This window comes from Manihot esculenta, chromosome 1 (assembly GCF_001659605.2).
Source record: "Manihot esculenta cultivar AM560-2 chromosome 1, M.esculenta_v8, whole genome shotgun sequence".
Taxonomy (NCBI): Eukaryota; Viridiplantae; Streptophyta; class Magnoliopsida; order Malpighiales; family Euphorbiaceae; genus Manihot; species Manihot esculenta.
Window position 1 is genome coordinate 7147225 of NC_035161.2, and position 24984 is coordinate 7172208.

The 24984-nt window shown below is 31.9% G+C and overlaps 4 protein-coding genes across 6 annotated transcripts; 3 read left to right on the forward strand and 1 right to left on the reverse strand.

The window, feature by feature from the left end:
• The first annotated feature begins 7459 nt into the window (after window positions 1-7459).
• Window positions 7460-9235, forward strand: LOC110620354 (dof zinc finger protein DOF3.7). Of its 2 annotated transcripts, XM_021764068.2 has the most exons (3): window positions 7460-7629; window positions 8088-8860; window positions 8999-9235. In XM_021764068.2, exons 1-2 carry the CDS (start codon window positions 7606-7608, stop codon window positions 8838-8840), a joined length of 777 nt encoding a protein of 258 aa, XP_021619760.1. In that variant the 5' UTR covers window positions 7460-7605; the 3' UTR covers window positions 8841-8860; window positions 8999-9235. The 2 variants fall into 2 exon arrangements, with proteins under 2 accessions (XP_021619760.1, XP_021619752.1); XM_021764060.2 differs by having other exon boundaries at window positions 8088-9235.
• Window positions 9236-13991: 4756 nt separating this feature from the next.
• LOC110600634 (transcription initiation factor TFIID subunit 7) lies at window positions 13992-19020 on the forward strand. The gene is made up of 6 exons (XM_021737528.2): window positions 13992-14269; window positions 14576-14691; window positions 17531-17664; window positions 17754-17873; window positions 18099-18168; window positions 18627-19020. The coding sequence occupies exons 2-6, from the start codon at window positions 14577-14579 to the stop codon at window positions 18788-18790; spliced, it is 603 nt and encodes a 200-aa protein (XP_021593220.1). The 5' UTR covers window positions 13992-14269; window position 14576; the 3' UTR covers window positions 18791-19020.
• A 503-nt stretch (window positions 19021-19523) lies between these two features.
• LOC110618708 (pentatricopeptide repeat-containing protein At2g13600) lies at window positions 19524-22442 on the forward strand. Its single transcript, XM_021761924.2, has one exon. It carries the CDS (start codon window positions 19644-19646, stop codon window positions 22191-22193), a length of 2550 nt encoding a protein of 849 aa, XP_021617616.1. The 5' UTR covers window positions 19524-19643; the 3' UTR covers window positions 22194-22442.
• A 768-nt stretch (window positions 22443-23210) lies between these two features.
• On the reverse strand, window positions 23211-24616 carry LOC110621104 (protein yippee-like At4g27745). 2 transcript variants are annotated; one of them, XM_021765178.2, is made up of 3 exons: window positions 24350-24616; window positions 23772-24217; window positions 23211-23678 (listed from the first exon to the last, which is right to left on the reverse strand). In XM_021765178.2, exons 2-3 carry the CDS (start codon window positions 23817-23819, stop codon window positions 23451-23453), a joined length of 276 nt encoding a protein of 91 aa, XP_021620870.1. In that variant the 5' UTR covers window positions 23820-24217; window positions 24350-24616; the 3' UTR covers window positions 23211-23450. The 2 variants fall into 2 exon arrangements, with proteins under 2 accessions (XP_021620870.1, XP_021620862.1); XM_021765170.2 differs by having other exon boundaries at window positions 24107-24217; window positions 24350-24605.
• Window positions 24617-24984: the final 368 nt, after the last annotated feature.

The window sequence follows — 24984 nt, forward strand, 5'->3', positions numbered from 1 at the left end:
TCAAACTAACAAATACCCCAACTACAACACTTCAAACATGTCACATTGTTCAAAAACATAACATTTGCTTAAAAACTCATACAACCCTATACATGTCATTCTACCCCATAAAACAACTTAAAACTTACTTAAAACATACAATGAGCTTAAGATCGGCACTTACCTCTTGAAGATCGAGAGAGAGACGACCTAAACTCGGAGATCCAAGCAAATGAGCTCCTGAGTTCCCAAAGCTCCAAAACTTGTCTTAAATGCTCAAAACTTGTAATGAGAGGTGAAAACTCAAGAAAAATGGAGGAGATTTGGAGAAAGAACACAAGATCTTGGGAGAGGGAGGTCGGAAGCTAACTATGGCCGAAAATGGGAGAAAGCTCGCCCATTTCGGCTAAGTGACCCTTTTATAGGTGGTTGGCCAGGCCACGTTCGGGGGCCGAAATTGCCTCCGCATGCATGCCATGTTCGGCGGCCGAACTTGACTTTCGGCGGCCGAACCTGGGTTTTCCTCCAAGGACTTTTTATGCAAAAACTCATTAAATTTTCATACTTAAAACCATGAAATACCTTAAAACATTTTATGAAAACATGTTTCTACCCTACTAGAGACTTCCGACATCCGAGATTCCACCGAACGGTAAGAATTCTGATACCGGAGTCTAGCCGGGTATTACATATAGTGACATATGGTCTTAAAGTTAATGCAGAGTCAAAATATCAAAGTGAAAAGTAATTATTGTTTATCGTTAGTGTAACGACCTGAAAATCGGACCGCTACCGGCGCTAGGATCCAGATCGGCTTAAGGCCGCCGGGACCCGTAGCAAGCCTGATATGTAACCTGTAAACCTGTTTAATCCCATACATGATCAACAATCATACATAAAAATTAAAACTTTTCTTTCATACATTCTATCATACACCAAACTCAACTTGTGCATGCACTGAACATAGTCATAATCATAAACTTGACCCCTCTGTGGGATCTCATCAATGCCCCTAATGGGTGGCATAACATGTGTTGAGTTGGTTTACATCTACATCATAAATCATCTAAGATCATGTATTAAAAGGGATAACAACATCCATAGGGTCAAGCACAACTTCTAATCCTCAATATCATTATACATAACATGACTATTCAAACTTTATATCATCTTACAATTTATCATGTCCACTTTCTATCTATTACAAACACATGACTTTACTCTTCTTGACTTCTCTGTCTAGCCCATACCTGCAATCCTGGGGGATTAGGGAAAAGGGGTGAGCTACTAGAGCCTAGTGAGCAGAATAATAAAACATTTAAAATATATGATAACATGAAATGCATCACATCACAACTAATCACATCAAGGATGAATTTGTCAGCAATAGTCCTCTACATGGTCCAACTGTGCCAGAGGCGTAGAATGGGCCTCACTGGTCTTTCTCTTACATAATCATAACATAGCATAACATAACATTCCAACTGTGCCAAGGGCGTAGAATGGGCCTCACTGGTCTTCCGTACCGTATCATCATCATATCATAACATATGAGGACTAAAGGATCATTCAACATTCATCCGCATCATCAACATATTATGCAATGCAACATATTCGTGAGTTCTAATGCAAGCACCCTATTATATCACCAATAGTCCTCTACATGGTCCAACTGTGCCAGAGGCGTAGAATGGGCCTCACTGGTCTTTCTCTTACGTAATCATAACATAGCATAACATAACATTCCAACTGTGCCAGGGGTGTAGAATGGGCCTCACTAGTCTTTCTCTTACATGGTGCCAGGGGCGTAGAATGGGCCTCACTGGTCTTCCGTACCGTATCATCATCATATCATAACATATGAGGACTAAAGGATCATTCAACATTCATCCGCATCATCAACATATTATGCAATGCAACATATTCGTGAGTTCTAATGCAAGCACCCTATTATATCTCATGGCATTCATGGTGCGTGAATCATGCTAAAACTGGTTTATTTATTTAAAAGCATAAGAGTTATTCCACTCACCTCTGGCTGAAACTCTACTGACTCAAAAGCAGCTGAACTCACTGCTGGGGTCCTCGGTTCCTCGGGTCCGAACCTACACGGGTGGACTCAAATGAGGGACTAAACAACTAGAACATAACTCTAAAAACATCCCCCAAAAACCCCCTAGAACATCATGAAATAATCATAGAAATTCATGCAAAAGAGGGCTGGACAGGGCACTTTCGGCGGCAGGTTCGGCGGCCGAAAGTCCCTCCAGAGCCGAAAGTCAGGCAGGTTCGGCGGCACCTTCGGCGGCCGAAACTCCCAGACAGAGGCGAAACTCATGCATGTTCGGCGGCACTTTCGGCGGCCGAAACTCCCAGACAGAGACGAAAGTCTCCTTTCGAGGGCAAGCTTCGGCAGCCGAAGGCTGCTTCCACAACCAGGTTCGGCAGCCGAAAGCCGAAGGCTGCTTCCACAAGCATGTTCGGCGGCCGAAAGCTCCTTCGGCTGCCGAACCTGGTTTCTCCCTTAGTGGCAGAAACTCAGCTCCTCTATGCATATACGCCTCCCATTCCATCCAAACATGCATAAGCCTATTCTACAACACACATACACAAGCATACAAGCTCCTAGGGGCTTCAAACTATCCTAAGCCCCATCTACAACACATCAAACATGTATTGGCAAGCCACATTGTTCAAAAACACAACATAAACTCAAAAACCTAACTATAAGCTAAACATGCATTCTACCCCATAGATCTTCATAAAACTTACTTAAAACATGCAATGAGCTTAAGATCGGCTCTTACCTCTTGAAGATCGAGAGAGAGACGACCTAATCTTGGAGATGGGAGATTTTCAACTTCCTTGGGTCTCCAAGCTCAAAACTTGCTCAAAACTTGAAAATCTTCAAAACAAAATAAAAACTTGTGAAAATCTTGAAAGATCTGAAGGAAGAACTCAAAGATTGGTGAGGGATGGCGGAGAACTCACCTTGGCCGACAATGGGGAGAAAAGCTCGCCCGTTTTCGGCTAAGGGACCCTTTTATAGTGGCTGGCCAGGCCACGTTGGGGGCCGAACGTGCCTCCGCATGCATGCCATGTTCGGCGGCCGAACCTGGACTTTCCTCACTTATGCCTTCGGGGGCCTAAGGCACACCCGAAATGCCTGCATGTTCGGCGGCCGAACCTGAGTTTTCCTCCAAGGTTGTTTTCATACAAAACTCATTTTCCTTTTTTACTTAAAATCATCAAATACATTAAAACATTTTATGAAAACATGGTTTTACCCTTCTAGAAGTCTCCGACATCCGAGATTCCATCGGACGGTAGGAATTCCGATACCGGAGTCTAGCCGGGTATTACAGTTAGTTGTTAAGCACGTAGTATTAATTGGTTGATATATATAAATATCACCATCTTGTAATAATTTATAACTTTTCTTTTAAAAAAAAAATTTAAAGCCATTTACATGATGATAGATCTTGTAAACTTCATGTTTAATAAGAGTTTGAGAGATATTTAAAAGTAATAATGCATATTATTTTGCAGCAATGAAATTTCGTTGCTGATTTAGCAATGTCATCGCAAAATCCGGCGCTACAATAATGACAGTCACAAATTCGGTCGCAAAAATTTTACAACGAGAATATCAAACACATGATTAATTTCATCACAATCTATCATATAAACTTTTTGTGACGAAATAAAATCCTTTAGCGACATAATTATTCGTCGCAAGAACTCAAATTTCTATTTGTTTGATCACGATCTCCTCTAAATATCAATAAAAAGAAATAATGTACCTGATTATGGAGGTTGACAGTTATTTATATAATATATTAGATAGATTTTGAATATGATATGAAATCTTATATAAAATAGGATTATGAAATCCTAAATAAAATTTCTATCAGATAAAGATAATATTCTGATATAGATAAATAATATTTTATTATAATTAGAATTTTGTCACTTTATTAAGAGATATAAGATATTTAAATAATTAATTCGATTTGAATTATTGAGACTCATATTTAATATATTTTAATATTAATCTACATTAATTATGTCAATAGTATCTTAAAAATAAGAATAAATTAATTTTAAATTATAAAATTAAAAGAAGCTTTATAAGTTAATATATTGTTTAGAATTAATTTTTTTTCTCATTGAAAGTATTTTAGAAAATAATAATAAATTAATAAAGGGAGCTTTATAAGTTAATATATTTTTTAGAATTAGTTTTTTTTTGTTATGAAAAGTATTTTAGAAAATAAAAATGAATGAAATCAACAATAAAATTACATTAAAATATAAATTATATGAATCTACTTAATAAAATTTAATTAAATCTATTTTTTAAAAAAACTACAATTAAAGGTCATTCAATATGAATTCTACAATTTTCTTCTTTCACATGATTACGTATATTGAAATTAAATTTAGTATTTAAACAATTTTAAACGGGCTTTCCATCTTAACATATACTGAAATTAAATTTTTCAAATCATTTAATTAAAAGAGCTTTAATGAAATTAAATTTTAATTAATAATAAATAGATTCTAATCGGTTATACCATTTTTATTGGATATATATTTGTGGAATTATTTTTTTAATAGTGTTTAGTCCAAATATTAATATTTAGTAGTTATTGGATTAAAAAAAAGCTACCAATTATAACTTTATTAAAATAATTGTACACTAATAAAATAGTTTATTTTTATTAAAAACAGAGCAATTTGAAGTTATATACAAAGTGTCGATGTGGTTAAAACGAAACTGTACTACAATTAGTTAGTCTACAGTAAGGAGAATGTAAAATAATTGGCGTCTACATACGCCACTTTGATACTCAAGTCAATAAATTGAAAAAAAAGGGCGAGAGTGATGAATTACTTAGAACTGTCAAGAGTAGTCGGATAAAAATACGTACTTTAATCTCTGTATTCATCAATTTTATATTGTAAAAAGGTAGAGTTGGTTATCAAATTTTCTCAAAATCCAACCAGTATCGGTTAGTAGATAAATGATTTCACGATTATAAATATAATAAAAATTTAATGAATTATATTATCTAACGGTAACTTTTCATAAAATCTCGCACTATTGTTGAAAAAGTAAGTCTTAATAAAGAATTGAAAATTATAATGTTTCAATCTTTCTTTCTACGGGTGAAATTGCATTAATTAATTTAAAATAATAATTATAAATTATTACTTTATGATGACCACTAGGCTTCACCACCATGGTATAAGGTCTAATCCATGATAGTGACTATGATCCAAAGGTCATGGGCCTCTTCAACGAGCCGGCCTAGACCACCTGGCCCTGAGGTCAGACCTCTCGTGGGTCTCAGTCCTTTCACACCAAGCTCGGCTCTGAAACGTAACAGGAGAAAGGACGACAGGCCCAGTCACCTCGCAATCCTGTCTAGACGCGCGCCGGGAGAATTAAATGGCCTCCTGGTTTGGAGAGAGTGTCTGACGGACCCGTATGACAGAGACAGGCACACTGTAGCTGAGAGGCCATTAGACATCGCTAACGGACAAAAAAAAAGAAATAAAGGGAAGGGAGCACATTTCCCTCACTTAAACCAACCCAACCATCATAAACCCCATTTTCTCTGACAACTATTTAATTTTTTTTATAATAAATAAAAAATATAATTAAAATTATGATTTTATTAAATATAAAATAAATTTTTTATTAAAATATATTATTATATATAATAAAATATAATTTTTATAATAATTTTAAACTATTTTTTAAAAAAACGTTTTTTAAAGTAAAATTCAAGTTTAATCTTAAAAAGACCTTGTTAAAAGTGTTACCATTAAATTGGAATATATTAATTTTCTATAAATAAAATAAAATAAAACAAAACAAATAAATAATATAATTTTTTATGCATTTAATATTACCAACTTTTGTCCTTGTTAAAGGATCTCATTAATATTTAGATGGGAATGAGGTGAGGACCTAAGGAAATTTAAATTTTATAAATTATAATTTTTTTAATTTTTTAAAATTTAAAATGCCTCTAAATCATCATGTATGAACATAAAAATTAAATAATTATATTTTTATAAAAATTAATAACAAAAAAAATTAAAATAAAACTATATACAAATAAAAAGAGAAAAATTAAATATTTTAAAAAAGAATATAATATAATTTATTTAACAAAAATAATTATAAAAGAGAAAAAAAAAAAACAAAAAAAGGGAACAAGCTATATATGAATGTCAGTGAGCTATCATTTATGACAGACAAGTATGAGAGTGAGTTGCTTGGTTCATAATTATTCTCGAGAGAAACGACTAGTCAATTACATGTATCAATACCCTACATGCAAAGAGAAATCACAGTAAGCAAGATTACGGCGGTTTAAATTGAAAAAATAATTAAATTAATTTTAAATTTTGATTTATTTTTTATTATTTTAATTTAGTTTAATTTTAAATTTTAAAAAATTTAATTGTTTTAATTCGATTTAATTTTAATAAAAAATTAAAAAATTAAATTGAACCGAATGATAATAATAATATATTATTTTCAATAATATAGAAATTAAATGAAGTTTAAATATTTTAATTAAATTTTAAAATATTAAAAATAAAAATAAAGTGTAAAAATAAAAAAATTATTAAAAATTTAAATCAAATAAGTCAAATCGAACAAAAAAATGTGATTAAGTCCCGAATATAGTATAAACAAATCGAATATTTTACATATTCAGTTCGATTCGATTTGATTTTTGATCAAAATTGATTCAATTCAGTTTTCATAAATATTAAAATTTCGATTCTTGATTCCAACCAAATACTCATCCCTAATAATTAGTATGGTTGAAAAAATTCATTAAATAAATTATTTATTTGAACCTAATGTAAAATTAATCTTTAATAATCTTCAATACATACATTTAAAATATATTTTGAAATTTAACTTAAAAGGAGTTTGTATAATCCCACATTTACATGTGGGTTTCACGTGACATAAGGGCTTTATTTAAAAAATGTTATTATTTTTTCACTTGAAGAAATAACAATAAAATTCAAAATTATTATCAGATCCCTAAATTTTTAAAAAATTTCATTAGTTCATTCTTATTTCTAAATTTTCAATTAAAATGCCTCTGTTTTATAAAATTTAAGTCTTTGATCATTTCAATTAATAATTTTTTTTAATTGAATGTTTAAAGAGTCGAATTTTATTAAATATATATAATGATATTTTAATAAAATAATTTTAAAATGGAAATGAATTAGTAAATTTTCTATAAATTTATAGATTTTATGGTAATTTAGCCAATGTATAATGTGTAATAAGGTGCAACTGCACTGTACACACATTTCACAATTGAAAAAGGCAAAGCACATAGACTAACATTAGGAAACTGAAATTTTTTTTTTTTTTTTGTGAAAACCCAAACCTACCCTTCTCTGTCTCTATCACTCTCTCTCTCTCCAATGTGAGTAGGCCAACACAGATGGATGGAAACCACCACAAATATCCATCTCCAAAGTGTTCATCTTCGCTTTAAGACCAGCTGCTATACAGAAAATTAGGTCATTTTCCTTGAGCAAAAATCTCAACACATAGCTTCCTCTTCCTCTTAATCCATGGATACTTCTCAGTTCCCACAGGTAAACATATAAAGAAAAAAAAAAAATCTTTTTTTCCTCTCCTTTCTGGGTTGAGATTTTCAAGGCTAATGGGTTTTTTAATTTTCTTTTTTGCTTTATTTTCTTTATACCTTTATTCAAGATGATGTTGCTTATACCCACCTTCCACTAATATTTGAAATTTATATGCTTCTGTCATTTGAAAAAGCTTTTGAAATTGTTCTTGAAAGTACTGCACTTTTTCCTCTCTTTTCTTTCTTTTTCTCTCCACCATCTGATGATAAAAAAGCACCAAGAAAAAGTTATTATAATTTTGTATGTATTATTGCTGTTGCAATCCTCAAAAGTAAAATAAAAAGCATTCTTCTTTTGTTTTCTTTGCTTTGTTTGTTTCTTATCACTTTCTTTTCATTTCTTTTCTCCCCATCTTTGATTTTTTTTTTTTTATCATGAAATTATTATTTTTTATCTAATTTCAGGTGATTGGATTGGTTAAAGCCATGGAAGCTTCAAGGTCTGCTACTTTAGAGAGGAAGCTTGTTAGGCCTCAAAAGGATCAAGCTTTGAATTGTCCAAGGTGCAATTCAACCAACACAAAATTCTGTTATTACAACAATTATAGTCTCTCTCAGCCAAGATACTTCTGCAAAACTTGTAGAAGATACTGGACTGAAGGTGGTTCTCTGAGAAATGTTCCTGTAGGTGGAGGTTCAAGAAAGAACAAGAGACCATCATCATCAAAGAATCTTCCTGATCTCACCAACCCACAACCTTCTGATCAAAACCCTAAGATCTATCAAGCTAGAGATCTCAACTTAGCTTATCCTCCTCCAAATGAAGATTATGGCAAAACCCAGAATCTAAAACCTAGCAATTTATCATCATCATCGACACCACATCATCATCATCATATGGCAGCCATGGAGCTTCTCAAGACTGGGATGAGTCCGAGGGGATTGGATTCTTTCATGTGCATGCCTGTAGCTGATTCTAACCCAGTTTACTCATCCGGGTTTTCTTTGCAAGAATTCAAGCCAACTGTTAATTTTTTCTTGCAAGGGTTTGAAAACAGTAATGGGTATGAGAGTATTCATGGGGTGCAAGAAAATGGTGCAAAGCTCTTGTTTCCAATGGAGGAGTTGAAGCCAGTTCAAGCAAATACTGATCAATATGATCAAAATAGAAGGCAAGGTGATCATACAACTACTGGGTTTTGGAATGGAATGTATTAGTTTTTGCATGAAAATAATTGGTATTTTCTATAATTTTCTTCCTTTTTCTCTTATTTTCTTTCACTTGGTGAATGTTAATAAAAAAAAAACTAACTGATAGGGCACATGGGTTGCTTTCCTGCTTTGAATTTGAACTTGAATTTCCTTGTTTTTTGAAGCTTTATTTTGGGTTGGCTGGCCAGTTTCATAAGAGCCAAGGTGATGAAGTCCTCTTTCTCCTCTCTCCTCTCTCCTCTCTACTCTCTAGGGCTATATTTACAGCAAGAAGTTATATTAGCTAGGCATTGTTTGAGAGAGAGAGAGAGAGAGAGATTTTTAATGCTCATGTTCATGTAAGTAGCAGTTTGATTAAGAGACAGGAAATTTTATATATATAGAGTTGTTTAATTTGTTTATTTATGGATTTTAAGAAATGGGTATTGGTGATCATATGTATGTGTGTGCTTGCTTGAGCTCTAAGTGAGTTGAGCTCGCGATGATGATTGGTTGTGAATCCTTTACAGCCATTTTCTTTTTCTTTTCCTTTTTCTTGGCCTTGGCTTTGCTTCGGAAGAGATGAGAATTGTGTTGGGTCTTATCAGAATAATTTTGGTCCTGAGATTCTTCCACCCACTAAAGCAATTTGAATTCATGAAGCAATTGTAGGATCTCTTAGAGAATAATCAGAGAAATGGAATGGCCTATATCCTCACCACTCTTCTTTCACCTTCTGTTTAGGGTAGGGCATGGACCCAATGCAGGTGAAAATTTTTGTAAAAATTTAATTTAATTAATTTTTTAAGAATCTTCTTACTTAAAATTAAAAAATAAAATTTTCATTTGAAGAGAAATTAAAATTTTATATGATTTTATAATTTTTTTGAATTTTTTATTATAAAAAAATAATTTACTTAAATTAATCCAGTTAAATTATTAAATTTTTTAAGAATTAATTCATTTAAATTAAATAAAATTTAAAAAATTATTTATAGCTAAAGAAAAAGGGACCCACAAACATTCCTCTGGGTTATTCTGCATGGAAGATGGGAAGAATGATAATAATAATTTTCTCCACTGAGGAAATCATGGAAAAAGATAAGAGCCTCTATTTATTGAATAGAGAGAATATAGATATGGAATTGGGAAAAAAGATCAAAGAGCCTCCAATTTGTTAAAGTTATTGAATCAACATGATGATGATGATGAGCAATGGTGTCCACCATTGGCTGAGGTTGTCTTCAAATTGAAAAGCTTTGAATGAATGTGGGGATAGTGCTTTAATTTTGCTTTGCCAATTTTATATACCTATGCCTTATTGCTTCTTCCTTCTTTTGCTTTTCTTCATTGGTCTTTTGTATAATAACTTCATCCCAATTCTTTTTATCGCTCTCCTTTTTGTCGGTGATAAATTACACGAACAATTTTTATTTAGATTTAATTTATCATAAATTTAATACGGTTTCTTTTAATTTTTATATAAGCTCTATCACTTATTTATATATTAAATTTTTCATGAAATGATTTATTATTTGATGAATCGAGATTTAGTGAGATCACAAAACATAGACACTTGAAATGTAGTATGATTCGGTGAACAGATTAATAAACTGTAATTAATTTGATAAAGAGTTCAATCACTTGTTTATATATTGGTCTTTTCATGAAGTGAATTATTATTTAATGAAATTCAGAGTGGAGTGACCAGATGTAGACTCTTGGACTATAGTTTGATTCGATGAGCAGATCAATAAATTGTGATTGAAGAGTGAGTGCCTTTGATGCTTCATACGAGTCCTTCCATGCTCGATTTTGAAAAAGAAATTTGTAAAATATGAGAAAATGATCAGAAATCTACTAGAAATATACTGATAGAGACTTTTGGACGTTTAAGTCAGATTTATAACTTTTAGAGGGATTTTAAAAGAAATAAAAATAAATTTGAAAGCTAGACCCTATTAGCGATTTTAAGTATTTAGACTCGTAGTTCTAACGACAAATGGAGTAATTTTTTTATAATTATGAGATAAGGAAAAGATATATTTTTTTATAATAATAATAATAATTATTATTAAATGTAAGCAATATTCGGTTTAAATAATAAAATTGATCGAACTGAATTAATTTAAAAATTTAATTTGATTTTTTATTCTTTTCATATCGGTTCGATTTTTATTTTAAAAATTTTTAATTATTTTAGTTGATTTGATTTTAGTCAAAAAAATCAATAACATTAATCGATTAATAGCAATAATATATTATTTTTGATAATATAGATAAATTAAATTATAATTAAAATTAAAATATTTCAATTAAATTTTAGAATACATAAATTAAAATATAAAAAATAAAAAATTTATTAAAAAATTCAACCGATTTAATTAAATTTAATTAAATCATATCAATCCGATTCGAATTAATTTTTATTATAATAAATTCAGCTTATTTTTATAAATATTAAAATTTTAATTTATTCAATTAAATTAATTTTAAATCGAATCCACTCACCCTAATTATTATTACATTTCTTTTCACCACTTCCTGCATGTGGTGACGCTATTTTCACTTCAATGATACTCCACGTTTAATTGTTAGTTAAGCATTCTCATACATTTTGAGATTTCAATGTGTAAATTGGCTAAATTAATTAATCTGTGGAACATCAATTAGATTAAAAAAAGGCATTAAACAGTGTTTATTAATTTATTTTTTATTGATTTAAATTTTAATAAAATAAAATAAAAAACTATAAATCAATTGTAATTTCTCAGTTTAATGAAAAAAGAAAAGAAAAGTGCGGTATGATGACAATGAGAGAAGTGTAAGCAGCTCTAAATATATAACATTTTAATTGTTAGATAAGACAAAGCTCTATTTTTTTTAAACAATAATTTATACGTAAAAAATATTTCTTTAAATAAATTTATTTTTAATAATATAACTTAAAATTATTGTTTAGTTATTCATTACTATTAATCTCTACCATCCAGAGCCAAGTCAAAATCTAAAAAAAAAAAAAAATCAAAATTCATTACAATTTATTACACAAGCTTACCTATAAATAAACTATACAATCCGTAATCGATTAAGGTAAATCGAGCTCACCAAGAGATTGGACTCCTCAGAAAGGGAGTCCAGACGAAAAGAGGTCTAATTCATTTGACTATAAAGAGTAAGAGAGAAATGAAATAATCGTATGATAAAAATGGATAGATAGATATGCCTATACAGCTTTGCATGATAGTGACGTGTGTCACTATAGCAGAATGGTATTAACTTTCAGAGGTGAGCAGTATTCAGTTCAAACCGAAAAAATCGACCGAACCGAACCGATTTAAAAATTTAGTTCGATTTTTTATACATTTCGATTCGGTTCGGTTTTTAATTTTAGAAATTTTGGTTATTTCGGTTCGGTTCGGTTTTGATCAGAAAAAACTGAAAAAACCGAACCGAACCGATTAGTAATAATAATATATTTTTTCAATAATATAGAGAAATTAAATCATATTAAGATTAAAATATTTTAATTAAATTTTAAAATATTAAAAATAAAGTGTAAAAAATAAAAAAATTATTAAAAATCGAAACCGATCATACCGAATCGAACCGAATCAGACCGGTTTGGTTCGATTCGGTTTCCGATTAAAATCAGTTCGGTTCGATTTTTATAAACACTAAAATTTCAATTTTCAATTTATTCGATTCGATTCAATTTTAAACTGAACCGACCAAATACTCACCTCTGTTAACTTTACATATACACAGAAATTTTATTTTTTCTATGAATTTCAAATTAACAGTTGCGATACCAAAAAATTAAATAATGTTAATAAAAATTTAAGTGTAAATTAAATATTATTATTATAAAACTTTTAAATTTTTTTGCACTTTCATTTTTTCAAAAAGATAATCTTAAAAGTAAAATGTTGGAAAACTTAATAATTAGATTCATACTAAATTAATATTCCTTGATCTCTCTAATATAAACAATTAATTTAAAATATAAAATATTAGGTTAAAAATATGAAGCAACATTGCGGACAAAATATTACATACCCACCTTAGAAATATTTAAGGGTTTTTTTTTCCTAAAGACAAGAAATTTCATTAAAGTTTTAAAGGTTCAGAAATATTACAATCAAATATAACTCATAAATCATTAAGGTGGATGAAAGATAAGAGACCATATATTAAAATTAAAAGAATCGAATTATTTATAAAAATAAAAAAATATTAATTTTAAATCGACATTAATTCAAATCGAGTTAAATTAAAATTTAATATTTATAAAAGTCAAATAATATTAATTTTAAATGGACATTAATTCAAATTGAGTTGATTCAGTTGATTTAATCGTTAAACTTTTTAATAAATTTTTCTATTTTTTATATTTTATTTTTAATATTTTAAAATTTAATTAAAATAATTTAATTTTTAATTATAATTTAATCTCTTTATATTATTAAAAATAATATATTATTTTCATTAATAAATTTAAATTTATCAATTTTTTATGATTAAAATTAAAATAATTAAAAATTTTAAAAATAAAAATTAAATTAAAATTTTAAATTAATTTACTTCATTGATTTTTTTAATTTAAATAGAATATTGCTTTACCCTATATTTCTTTTTTAAGGTATATTATACAAATGGACATTTTATACCTTTTATTTATTTAATTAAATAACAATTTAATAATATTTAAAATTTAATAACAATTTAATAATATTTAAAATTTATACTTATTTTTTTACATATTATTTAATTTTATTTAAAATTTTTTAATTAAAATCAAATTGATTATTTATAATTTAAATTTAATTAAAATAAAAAATTACTCATAAATACTGTAAAATCAAATGAAATCAAACTGAAATTATAAAAAAAAATTAAAATTATTTTTAAATCGTACTATATTTAGAAGAGAGTGAGTTATTAAAATAAGAATTTTTAAAAATTTTAAAAAACATTCAAAAACCTTCGATTTTAACATTAAAGAGAGATTTTCTTAAAGATTATCTTTTTCTTTCTAAACAATCAAACTATTAAGATAAAACTATTTAATGTATTTCAATAACCTAAGAGATGAGTAATTAATTTTGAAATATTACAGAAGTTAAATAATAATTTTACAAAATTCCTTTTATAACGTGAAAATAGATCATGTGTAATGGATTTTCTTTTTTGATCATGCTTCTAGAATGGATTTTGATGCTATTGCAAAATTACAGGGCTGAGCTTTACCATATCTGCTCTTCCTTTCTTCTCCGTCGTTTTGCAGTAACCAAAATGCTTCAAAACCAAGACACTGTTGATTTTGCAATCAATCTCCTTGATACACAATTGAGCTGAACTACGAAGAGCAGGAGGAACATCTCGCCTCTATCTATTTCCTTTGTTCCATTACAGTCTCTCCATCTCTCTCTCTCTCTCTCTCGTGGGATTCAAAGGTATTTAGTGGTTTTTATTGAGCTATGGATGTTAGAATGAATAGCTGTTTGATTGGTATTGGTATCTTAGATTTGGTCGTAATTTGCAGAATACCTGTATTTAATTAGTTATAATTCCAATTTTGGAAGAATCTCGTATACCCATAAGCAGAGACTTTATGTGAAGCAGAAATTTGTAGACTTTTAATGTGTTGCTGGAGCCAGCACTTGATTTTGTTGTGCGTATGTATTGCTGAGAAGAAGAATTTGATTAGGATGATTTAGTAAAGTATAAAATTGATGTGCTTGATTTGGTGAATTTTATAGCATGGAGGAACAATTCATACTAAGAGTCCCACCTTCTGTAGCGGAGCGTTTAGATCGTCTTTTGAGTGAAAGTGCTTCTTCTTCTGAAGATCAATCATTGGATTTGTCTTTTTCTGGTGAGATTACACTTCACTTCTTTCATTGCATTTGGAAAGTTTTCATTTTTAAGTAGTGACTTGAATACCATGTTTTTTTTAATTTGTTTATCTGTTTTCTCTTATTATTCTCTTGGATGCTGTTTTTGCTCTTTGTATGTGTAAGGCTGCTCATTCAAGTCAAATAATTGCAGTAGATTGCAATAATAACTTTCTGCATTTTAGCATGTCTTGGATTGATGTGGACTGGTGTACACGCGTTTTAATTAGTAATGGCATTGGCTTTCTTCCTTTGATCTGTTTTACTGGTTTTATTCTATTTTCTTTCAAGCATCTGGACGTGAGGTGTAGAAAATAGAGTTCTATTATGCTTTTTACCTGGTTGACAAGCTTTAATGGACATGTTTCCTTATTTCACTGTTGAAAATAATCATGTGAGAATACTAGTTAGATTGGTACTCAAAGACGGTTAAGTTTTATTAGGACGTTTTCATATGCCATTCAATAAAGGGAGTTAAGCTTTAAGAGATTACTTTTTAAATCCTGGACCACAAGATTCTGAACCCAAGGAAACATTACATATTAGGGGCTACACAAAGATTATATTTGATGGTGCGATCTCCTTATAGATTACAAACTCTCTTGTGGTCTACACAAAATATTTAACGCTGCTGATCTTACAAACTCTCTTTCGTCTCATACCATTTTTGGATGCTGAAATGAGGTGCTATTTAAGTAAGGGAGTTAAGCTTTAAGAGATGATTTTTTAAATTCTAGCCACAAGATTATGAACCCTGGGAAAACATTATAATTATATTTAATGGTGCGCTCTCCGTATAGATTATTGTGAAGTAGTTTACTTCAGCAAAATGTTTAGTGCTACTGCCCTTGCTAGCTTTAAAGGATGCTAAAATCAGGTGTTCTTTTGTGTTGCACCATTGATGGTGGTGAAGAAAAGGTGTTGCTTGTCCTATGCTGGCATTTGCAATACATTGCAGGGTACTTTGATTTTTAATTTAGCTAGCTAGAAATTTCTGGCTGCAACTTTCTGTTGTTCGAAGTTCAATTGGTGGTCCAAATAATTTGCTAGTTATATTTTTACTAAACCCGACAACAAACAGCAAGGAAAAAAAATAAAATACTGTTCATATTTGACAAATCTCATGATCTTTGGTACAGGATTGCATTTGTGTATATTCTGCAAGCACAAGAATGATTAGATGATTGTTTTACTTAAATTGCTTTGCAATCCATTAAATGGAAGTTTTCAACACTTTAAACCTTCTTCAGTAGCTTATGGAACGAAGAAATCAATACAAGGGTGTGTTTAGCTATTTTCCAAGCAACCATTTAAATCTTTTTTTCATAAAAATATTATACATTGTACGTGTGTGCTCGTGCCTTGGTCATTGGCACTTAAGTTTGCTACGCCCAAAAGCTTAGCCATGGCAAATTATAATTTGGCCATTTTATTTGTATCTGTTATAGGTTATAGGAAGTAAATATGTAAATATAGGAATTAAATATTGATAGACTCAATTTTCTTTCCTATTTAGATACCGTCTCTCATATATAAATAGGTTGTAATCTCTATTGTGAAATACAACAATAATAACAAATATTAACTTTCTACATGGTATCAGAGCCATTCTAGTAGAGATTTAATTTTTTTTTCTCTCTCGTCAAGTTTTAAAATTTTTGGAAACCTAAGCCTCATGTTCTTTTGTGTTACCCATCTAGGGTAATATTTGTCTATCATCGTCCACCTAGAGAGGATGCCGAAGTTGCGTTGCAACCCGCTTATCAGATCTGTGGTTCGTTTGCCGTTTGGATGTTTGATGAAGGCGTTTAGTTGTCTTGCAATCTGCTTGTTAGATCTGTGATTCGTTTGCTGTTTGGGTGTTGAGTTATCTTCCTTTAATTCGTTTAAAGATAAAGTAGTATAGAATTTTGGTTGAAATGGTTTTTGACAGTAAGACCCATATCATTAAAATTATCCCAACGTCTTCAGTAGCGGTTGAGAAGGTAAACCGTGATTTTGGATTACCCATAAAGGGTAATATTTGGAGAGTCAGCGCTCTGTTCATTTGGGTTACTCATAAAGGGTAACATTTGGAGATTTAGGATTCTGTTCATTTGGGTTACCCATAAAGGGTAACATTTGGAGACTTAGGGCTCTGTTCATTTGGGTTACCTACCCATAAAGGGTAACATTTGGAGACTTAGAGCTCTGTTCATCGGGGTTACCCATAAATGGTAATATTTGGAGACTTAGAATTCTGCTCGTTTGGGTTACCCAGAGTAACATTTGGAGACTTAGGGCTCTGTTCATTTGGGTTACCCATAAAGGATAACATTTGGAGACTAAGGTTTCTGTTCATCGGGATTACCATAAAGGGTAATATTTGGAGACTTAGGGCTCTGTTCATCGGGTTACCTATAAAGGGTAATATTTGGAGACCTAGGATTCTGTTCATTTGGGTTATCATATTATCTTTCTACGGTATCAAACCTAAAGAAATAACTTTGTAAACTATGTAACACCGTTTCTGGACCACATTTACACTTTAATTGACCTCATGTTGCTTTCTATATTCTCTTTAAGAAGCTTGTTGCTAAAAAGGTCTAGAGTTGAAAAAACAACAGGAATTCACCAGGAATTACAGCTTGGCAGTTGTCACAGTTAACTTTGCATGAGGCTGTCAAAAGGATGGAGAACTCTTGAATGTTACATTGAGTGGAACTTGAACGAGATTTTAAAGGCACCAATTCATGCATTGTTATGGATTCAGCTTGTTTTTTGTTTGACCTTCCAGTCTCTTACTTCTTCCCATACACCCATGTATATGTTTCTGTGCAGAGGATGGCAGGAGCGGTACATTTGTCATTGGCAATGAGCATTTTCCTGCTTCTCTCTTGGATCTTCCTTGTGTTGTGGAGTCGTACAAAACTTATGATGATTGTGCATTAGTCAAAACTGCAGATATTGGTCAGGTAAGAGTGCTCATTAAAAGATTTTTGGTTTCTTATTGTTTGACAGCATGAATTTTGTTTCTAAATGATATTTCAATTATTATTGGCAGATGATCATGGTTAGAGAAGCAGGTGACATTGCTCCAGACGCAGTGGAATACAGACATGGACTCACTCCTCCTATGAGGGATGCTCGAAAACGAAGATTTCGTAGGGAGCCAGACCTCAATGTACAAAGTGGCCTCATTCCTGTTCTGAGCTTTGTTATTGAATCAAATACATATATTTTTTTAATATGATCGATCAGTAGCTTATAATTTATTTGCCAGCTAAGACACTTTGTAACTAGAAAGAAATGGTTCAAAATAAACAACTCTTTTTTGTTGCAATTATCTTGCACCTTTTTCTTTCCTTTGCATAGTCTGTACTGATGATTGCCGTGTTACATTTTACAGCCTGAGCTTGTCCAGCGTGTGGAGAAGGATCTGTTGAACATTATGGCTGGTGGAACAGTTGAAAATGCTGATATCCTTTTCTAACGTTCTCATCTTTATTGCAGTATACAGAGGTTCAGATATCCATGTTTGGCTATTGTAGTTATCAAATGCTTTTGGGTAAAATAGCATATATCATTTAGAAAAAGGCAGAGACAGAGCGCCAAAGCACAAGGGACTGATAAGGTAGCACATAGAAACCAGGTTTAGTTGGGCTGGGAGCCTTCCTCGTTACTTGAACATCTGGATAGCTAACTTGAGCATATCACTCATACATGGAGTAGCCCCAGTATGCATTGGAAACTGAATTTGGTATTGCTATTTGCAAATATCTCCATTTTCTGAATGACAAAATAGAAAACTAGTAGGAGGAGGTCCCACAACATTGTGGTTCAGCGATAGACTTAGACCCCATTTATAGTTTATGTTTTGATGGGATCTTATAGTTTTTCATTTTATCCCTAGTTTAATCCTTAATTGCATGGATACATGTTGAAGCAAATGAGCAAGAGGAAGATGGCGAGCAGAATATTCGTAATGTAAGTAAGAAAACTTCACCTGCACCTGCAGCAAAGCCTGATGTTCAGGAGCCTGTAGCTAATGCTGGGGAGCCTGAGAGAAGTGATTCCGATGAATCAGATGATTCATTATAATGAAGATGCCTTGTGTCCAACCTGTTGCATTTGTGCAATGGTAGATGGTCAGCTAAGTTGAAAACGAGGGTATGATGTCTGTAAAATATATATGTAGATGGATTCCTTTTGTTCTGGGCAAACTTTGGAACGCATTGAGAACTTTGTCGCCTTGGGGTAAGGTTGTGGGCTAGCAACTGTTAATGTGTTGTTGTATTATCACATCATAGTAATGGAGCTTATTTTAGTCAGTTTCTTTTGTTTACTAGAGAACAGAGCTTTTCATGATCTTTCTTCTTCTGTACTCTTGCCTCTCTTCTTGTTCCGTCTCTTTCCCTTTGAACAGAGCTTTAATATCTATTTTTAAAATTAAATATTATTTTAATTAAAATTTTTTTTATTAATTAAGAAATTTTTTATATTAAAAATATTTTAATGAAAATATAGATGAAAAATATAATTATAAAAATATTGTTAATATAAAATATTTTTATGAAAAAAAAGTTAAGGGCACGATTTAAAAAATGCATAGTTTGGTGTTATTATCCCTTATTATTATTATGCTTAAGAAATTTAATTAGTAAAATTTAATTTTTAAATTAAACAAAATATTTATTTATTTTTAAATATACAAAATTTTGCTATCGTTATTTTATTAAAATTTAATTTAACAATTTCTATTTAAAATTCTAAAATTAAATTGAATTAAATTATTAAATATAGAATTTTGATGAAATATTCGGAACACTCCCATGCAAAAATTTTCAAATACATTAAAAATTTGTATTAAGTTAAATTTTTATTGCAAGATTTTTCTTATGTAAAGATTTCCGTGAACTATCGCCTTCCATCTGGCTAGATAGCCATTGCCAAGATGCCCGGCCAGCTTCTTGCGTCCGTCTCTGCACCGTCACCGCCGTCGTCGCCACCCATGAATGATCCCTTTATTCCTCACAAGCTCTCTTATATTCCCTCTCAAACACCAACACAAGCTCCTCAGCTAACTAACCACTCTCGTGTCTCCGTTCTGTACACTAAACCAGTAAATTCCAGCATATACGCTTCAATTCTGGAGTCCTGTAAATCCCCAAAATTAGGGACACAAGTTCACGCGCAATCCATTAAAACTGGGTTTTACGAGAATGAGTTTGTCCAGACCAAGTTGCTCCAGATGTATGCGAGGTGTGGTTGTTTGGAATTTGCAGATTTGTTGTTCGAGATAATGCCTATTAGAAGTTTGTATTCTTGGTTGGCTATTCTCACTGCTTATTCAAATCAGGGACTCTTTGAAGAAGCATTTTCACTCTTTCAAGAGTTACTGTTTGAAGATATAGGATTGGAATTCTTTGTTTTTCCAGTAGTGTTCAATATATGTAGTGGTCTTGGCACGGTAGAACTAGGAAGGCAATTGCATGGTTTGGTGATGAAATATCAGTTCTTTTCAAATATATATGTGGCTAATGCTTTAATAGATATGTATGGTAAATGTGAAAGTTTAGAGGACGCAAAGAAAGTTTTAGCAACGATGCCACAGACGGATAGTGTGTCATGGAATTCTGTCATTACAGCTTGTGCCGCTAATGGAATGGTTTATGAGGCATTGGAGTTTCTGGAGAAAATGAAATCTTCAGATAATTCAATGCCGAATCTTGTTTCTTGGAGTGCAGTAATTGGAGGTTTTGCCCAGAATGGTTATGATGAGGAAGCCATAGAGCTGCTATTTAGAATGCAAGCAGAAGGGATTGAACCAAATGCGCGAACTCTGGCAAGTGTTCTTCCAGCTTGTGCTAGACTACGAAATCTCAGCCTTGGTAAAAAATTCCATGGCTATATCACAAGACATGGATTTATGTCTAACCCTTTTGTTGTGAATGGATTAGTTGATGTGTATAGGAGGTGTGGTGACATGGACAGTGCATTTAAGATCTTTTCAAAGTTTTCATTGAAAAATGGTGTCTCTTGTAATGCAATGATTGTTGGTTATTGTGAGAGTGGAGAAGTCTCCAAGGCTAAGGACCTCTTTGATCAAATGGAGCTTACAGGGGTAAAAAGGGATCTAATTTCATGGAACTCTATGATTTCAGGTTATGTGGATAATTTCCTCTTTGATGAAGCCTTGAATATGTTCCGGGACTTGCTAAAAGTAGAAGGCATTGAACCTGATTCTTTTACTTTAGGGAGTGTTTTGACTGTTTGTGCTGATATGGCTAATTTAAAACGAGGAAAGGAGATGCATTCTTATGCAATTGTTAAGGGCTTGCAATCAAATACCTTTGTTGGTGGAGCTCTGGTAGAAATGTACTCTAAGTGCCAGGATCTACAGGCAGCTCAGATGGCTTTTGATGAGGTAATTGAAAGAGATATACCAACATGGAACGTTCTGATTTCTGGCTATGCCCGCTGCAATCAAAGTGGAAAAATTGAAAATCTACTTGCAAATATGAGAGAGGATGGCTATGAGCCAAACGTATATACGTGGAATGGCATTCTTGCAGCTTATTTGGATAATGGACACTTAGACTTAGTTATTGAGTTGTTCTCTGAAATGCAAACACCAAATACAAGGCCTGATATTTACACGATTGGTATTATTCTAGCTGCATGCTCGAGGTTGGCCACTCTTGAGCGAGGGAAACAGGTGCATGCACACTCAATTAGATGTGGTTATGACTCTGATGTCCATATAGGAGCAGCCCTTGTGGATATGTATGCAAAAGGTGGAAGTTTAAGGGATTCTGTGTTGGTTTATAATAGGATATCAAACCCCAATTTGGTATCCCATAACGCCATGCTTACTGCATATGCCATGCATGGACATGGGGAAGAGGGGATAGCTCTTTTTCGAAGAGTGCTGGCAACTGGTTTTCGACCTGATAATGTGACTTTCTTATCTGTTCTTTCTTCATGCGTGCATGCTGGATCAGTGGAGACTGGCCATAAGTTTTTCAATTTGATGGGATTTTATAATGTGAAACCTGAATTAAAACACTATACGTCAATGGTTGATCTCCTTAGCCGTTCAGGACAGCTACATGAAGCTTATGAGATTATACAAAAAATGCCTATGGAGCCTGATTCAGTTCTGTGGAGTGCTTTACTTGGAGGCTGTGTTATTCATGGTAATGTTGAACTAGGCCAAATTGCAGCAGAGAGGCTCATAGATTTAGAACCAAATACTACTGGAAATTATGTTTTATTGGCTAATTTATATGCTTATGCAAGGAGATGGTCTGACCTTGCAAGAATAAGACAGATGATGAAGGATAGAGGATTGAACAAGAGCCCTGGATGCAGTTGGATTGAAGACAAGGATGAAGTCCATGCCTTTGTTGCATGTGATAGATCTCACAAGAGAACAGAAGAGATCTACACTACTTTGAATAACTTGACCTTTCACATGAAAACAGGTATGGTAGCTAACTAGCTCCACATTGGACCAAACTAGAATGAGAATACTTGCTTTGTATCATTTTGTACAAATTGAGAACAATCTCCCAAGGTTACCTTGCGACGCCTTTTTGTCCTCTGCAATTCTTGTTTATGACTATAAATGAATATGTTAGTAATCCTCCAACGGTATATAATTTTTCCATTTTGGTATTTTATTTCTTTTTTTAATGTATTAAAGTTGATATAATTTTCCACAGTATATGTCTTGTAAAGTTAGAATTGACATTCTAGTGATTTTCTGGAATTTTTTTTCAGTTAACCCTTAAAAGCCTATGTTTACAAAAATTTATATTTTAAAAGTGATCATTTACAAAATGACCCATATTTTAGCAAAAATCATAAATTAATAATTAACCCCTATTATTTGAAAATGTAACAATTTAATTCCATGAACAAAAATGTCTCTCCATTCATTGTATTATTGAAACATGAAAGTACAAAAACAATTTTAACAAATTAATATTTCCCTTGTCCCTTGTCCCTCCCTCCCTCCCTCTCTCTGCCCCCATTCCCCCCGCCTCTCTTTCTCCCATAGGCATGCTGCTCAACCTCACTCTCTATCTCACAAACATGGTGTTGAACCACTGGAAAAAGATTTGTTAAGATAGTATCACACTAAGATATACGTGCAGGCACCAGAGAAATGCAATTTTTAAATTCCAAGAAGCAGTTCATTCAGCAATCAGCCTAAAATGCTGAACTCAGAATAGGATATATAAAAATCTGCATATACCATCCTCTCCACTAGTGCACCCACTTCAAACAAGCTCTACTAAATCATCCCACGCACATTAAATTCAAAACTTAAGCACAAGAATCAAACTACATTCTTCTCTTAAAGAAAATTCCAAGGTAAAACTGATGTATGTAGAACGGTTTTGTTCTAATCATTAATTTAGTTTTTACAGTTTTTACAGTCCATTGCACATCGGTTTCACTCAATTTCCCATTCTGAACGAACTCAGTTAGCCATGCAGATGCAAAATGAAAGGACACCAACACCAGACTTTTCTCATAACTTCTCTAATTCATATACAGGATAACAGGAGTTCCACTCAATTAACTGGGGACAATAAATTTATCAAGACTTCAAACACCTTTGGGATATGGAACATGGCAATGATGCACAGAGATAAAGAACAAGAAATCCATGAACAATTTCTGTACAAAATGAGCAATATATACTTATCAGTCAATGGTGGATAAATTGAAAGAGGATCTCAGCAGGTTTCTACCAATTCTCCTTAACAATCTTTGATTTCTCAAGGATGAATTTCCCTTCCTTGTACTTCTGAGATGCCTCGTAAGCTCGCTCATACTTCCAACCCAAAACCTGTCGGCAATCAGCACAACAGATATCAGCAACCGTATGGAGACCAGTCCGAAGATTCCTATCTTCTTTAGCTCCCACAATGATATTCATTGCGTGCGAAAACAGAAAGGCTCTGCCACCTTTTCCCTATGAACAAAATGATGGAAAAGATTGTTGAACACTTCTTATAACTTTCTACCATTAAAATAACCTCTAGAAGTTGAAAGATTGTTATCAAACCTGCAATGTCCCAAATGAAAAAATTCTTCTCCTTATTGTTATTTCCATTTCTTTAAGTCAAAAAACCAATCAGGTGGTGAGGGTCATGGGTCCATTCAGCACCCAAGCCCTTCTTCTCACCAAAACTCAGAAACTTTGAAGGAAAGAAAAGCGTCCACAAAAATGAATCGCTCTATCAATTTGCCATTTCAATCATATGATCATATACACAGATCTCCACATCATAGAAAGAAATACAACAGCAAGTATCATGTTTGATTTAATTCCCATTACAAATAGCTAGAAAATCTAGAAAAATGAAAAAGAGAAAGATATAAGAGATTCAAGTTCTTCACCTGAAAAGCCTTAGAAATTATATCATCATGAAGAGAAACATGGTTTCGACAATTACAACAGCTGTACAATCGAGGACCCAGCCATTCCGTCATTAATGAGCAATTTCAGCTCTAATAAGTAACAAACACCAAGAAAAACAAAAACCCAATAAAGGAAAAAGAAAATTAAAAATTAAATCACACAAACAAACTCAGCTGAATTCAACAAAACCCAATACAAGAAAAGCAAGAGTCATCACTTACAGAGCAGAAATTTTGTGAAAAGCAAAGTTGCAGTAGTTTACTGTACTGATCAAAACAGAAATCACAGAGAGAAGATATCACAAGTTTCTTTGCCTAGATTAGAATTCAATAATGACTCTGCCAAGTAAAAGAGAAAAGGAGGGTTAGCGTGCAAGATTAAAACAAGATTAAGTGAAGATTCCATGATTACATAATATTAATAATAATTAAAAAAATAATTCAACCAAAAAAAAGGGTTTAACAAGATTAAAAAATGGATAAGAATATTCAACTGTTTGTTAGGACATAATGAATGAAATTTTTTAAATAAAGTAAAAAATTAAAAATACAATCTCAATATTTCAATTTAAAAAATAGAAAGAAATGAAATTTTTAATGATTTTAGATCTTTAAAAACTTTTTTTAAAAAAAATATCTCGAATGTAAAAATTACTTACAAAAACTACTATTAGTTTACTTCTTAAAACTTCCTTCCAAAAAAATTTATCTATTTAGCTGCCCACCGTTTCAAAATATCGGTTTCCATTTCAGAATCGAGGGTCTGAGATCGGATCATAGGATTTGCAATTTCGGTTTCATTTTAGTTGGTTCGATCTGATTCAGTCCGGTTCTGATTCCGGTTCAGTTCCATCTGA

What these genes read in the sequence shown, in the direction of transcription:
- LOC110620354 (XM_021764060.2), top strand. Translation starts at nt 7,606, where the DNA reads ATGGATACTTCTCAGTTCCCACAG. An exon ending in ATACTTCTCAGTTCCCACAG is followed by an intron (nt 7,630 to 8,087) that starts GTAAACATATAA and finishes ATCTAATTTCAG; the next exon opens with GTGATTGGATTGGTTAAAGC.
- LOC110600634 (XM_021737528.2), top strand. Translation starts at nt 14,577, where the DNA reads ATGGAGGAACAATTCATACTAAGAGTCCCACCTTCTGTAGCGGAGCGT. An exon ending in ATTGGATTTGTCTTTTTCTG is followed by an intron (nt 14,692 to 17,530) that starts GTGAGATTACAC and finishes GTTTCTGTGCAG; the next exon opens with AGGATGGCAGGAGCGGTACA. An exon ending in GTAGGGAGCCAGACCTCAAT is followed by an intron (nt 17,874 to 18,098) that starts GTACAAAGTGGC and finishes TACATTTTACAG; the next exon opens with CCTGAGCTTGTCCAGCGTGT.
- LOC110618708 (XM_021761924.2), top strand. Translation starts at nt 19,644, where the DNA reads ATGCCCGGCCAGCTTCTTGCGTCCGTCTCTGCACCGTCACCGCCGTCG.
- LOC110621104 (XM_021765170.2), bottom strand. Translation starts at nt 24,199, where the DNA reads ATGACGGAATGGCTGGGTCCTCGATTGTACAGCTGTTGTAATTGTCGA. An exon ending in TAATTTCTAAGGCTTTTCAG is followed by an intron (nt 23,679 to 24,106) that starts GTGAAGAACTTG and finishes TTTTGTTCATAG; the next exon opens with GGAAAAGGTGGCAGAGCCTT.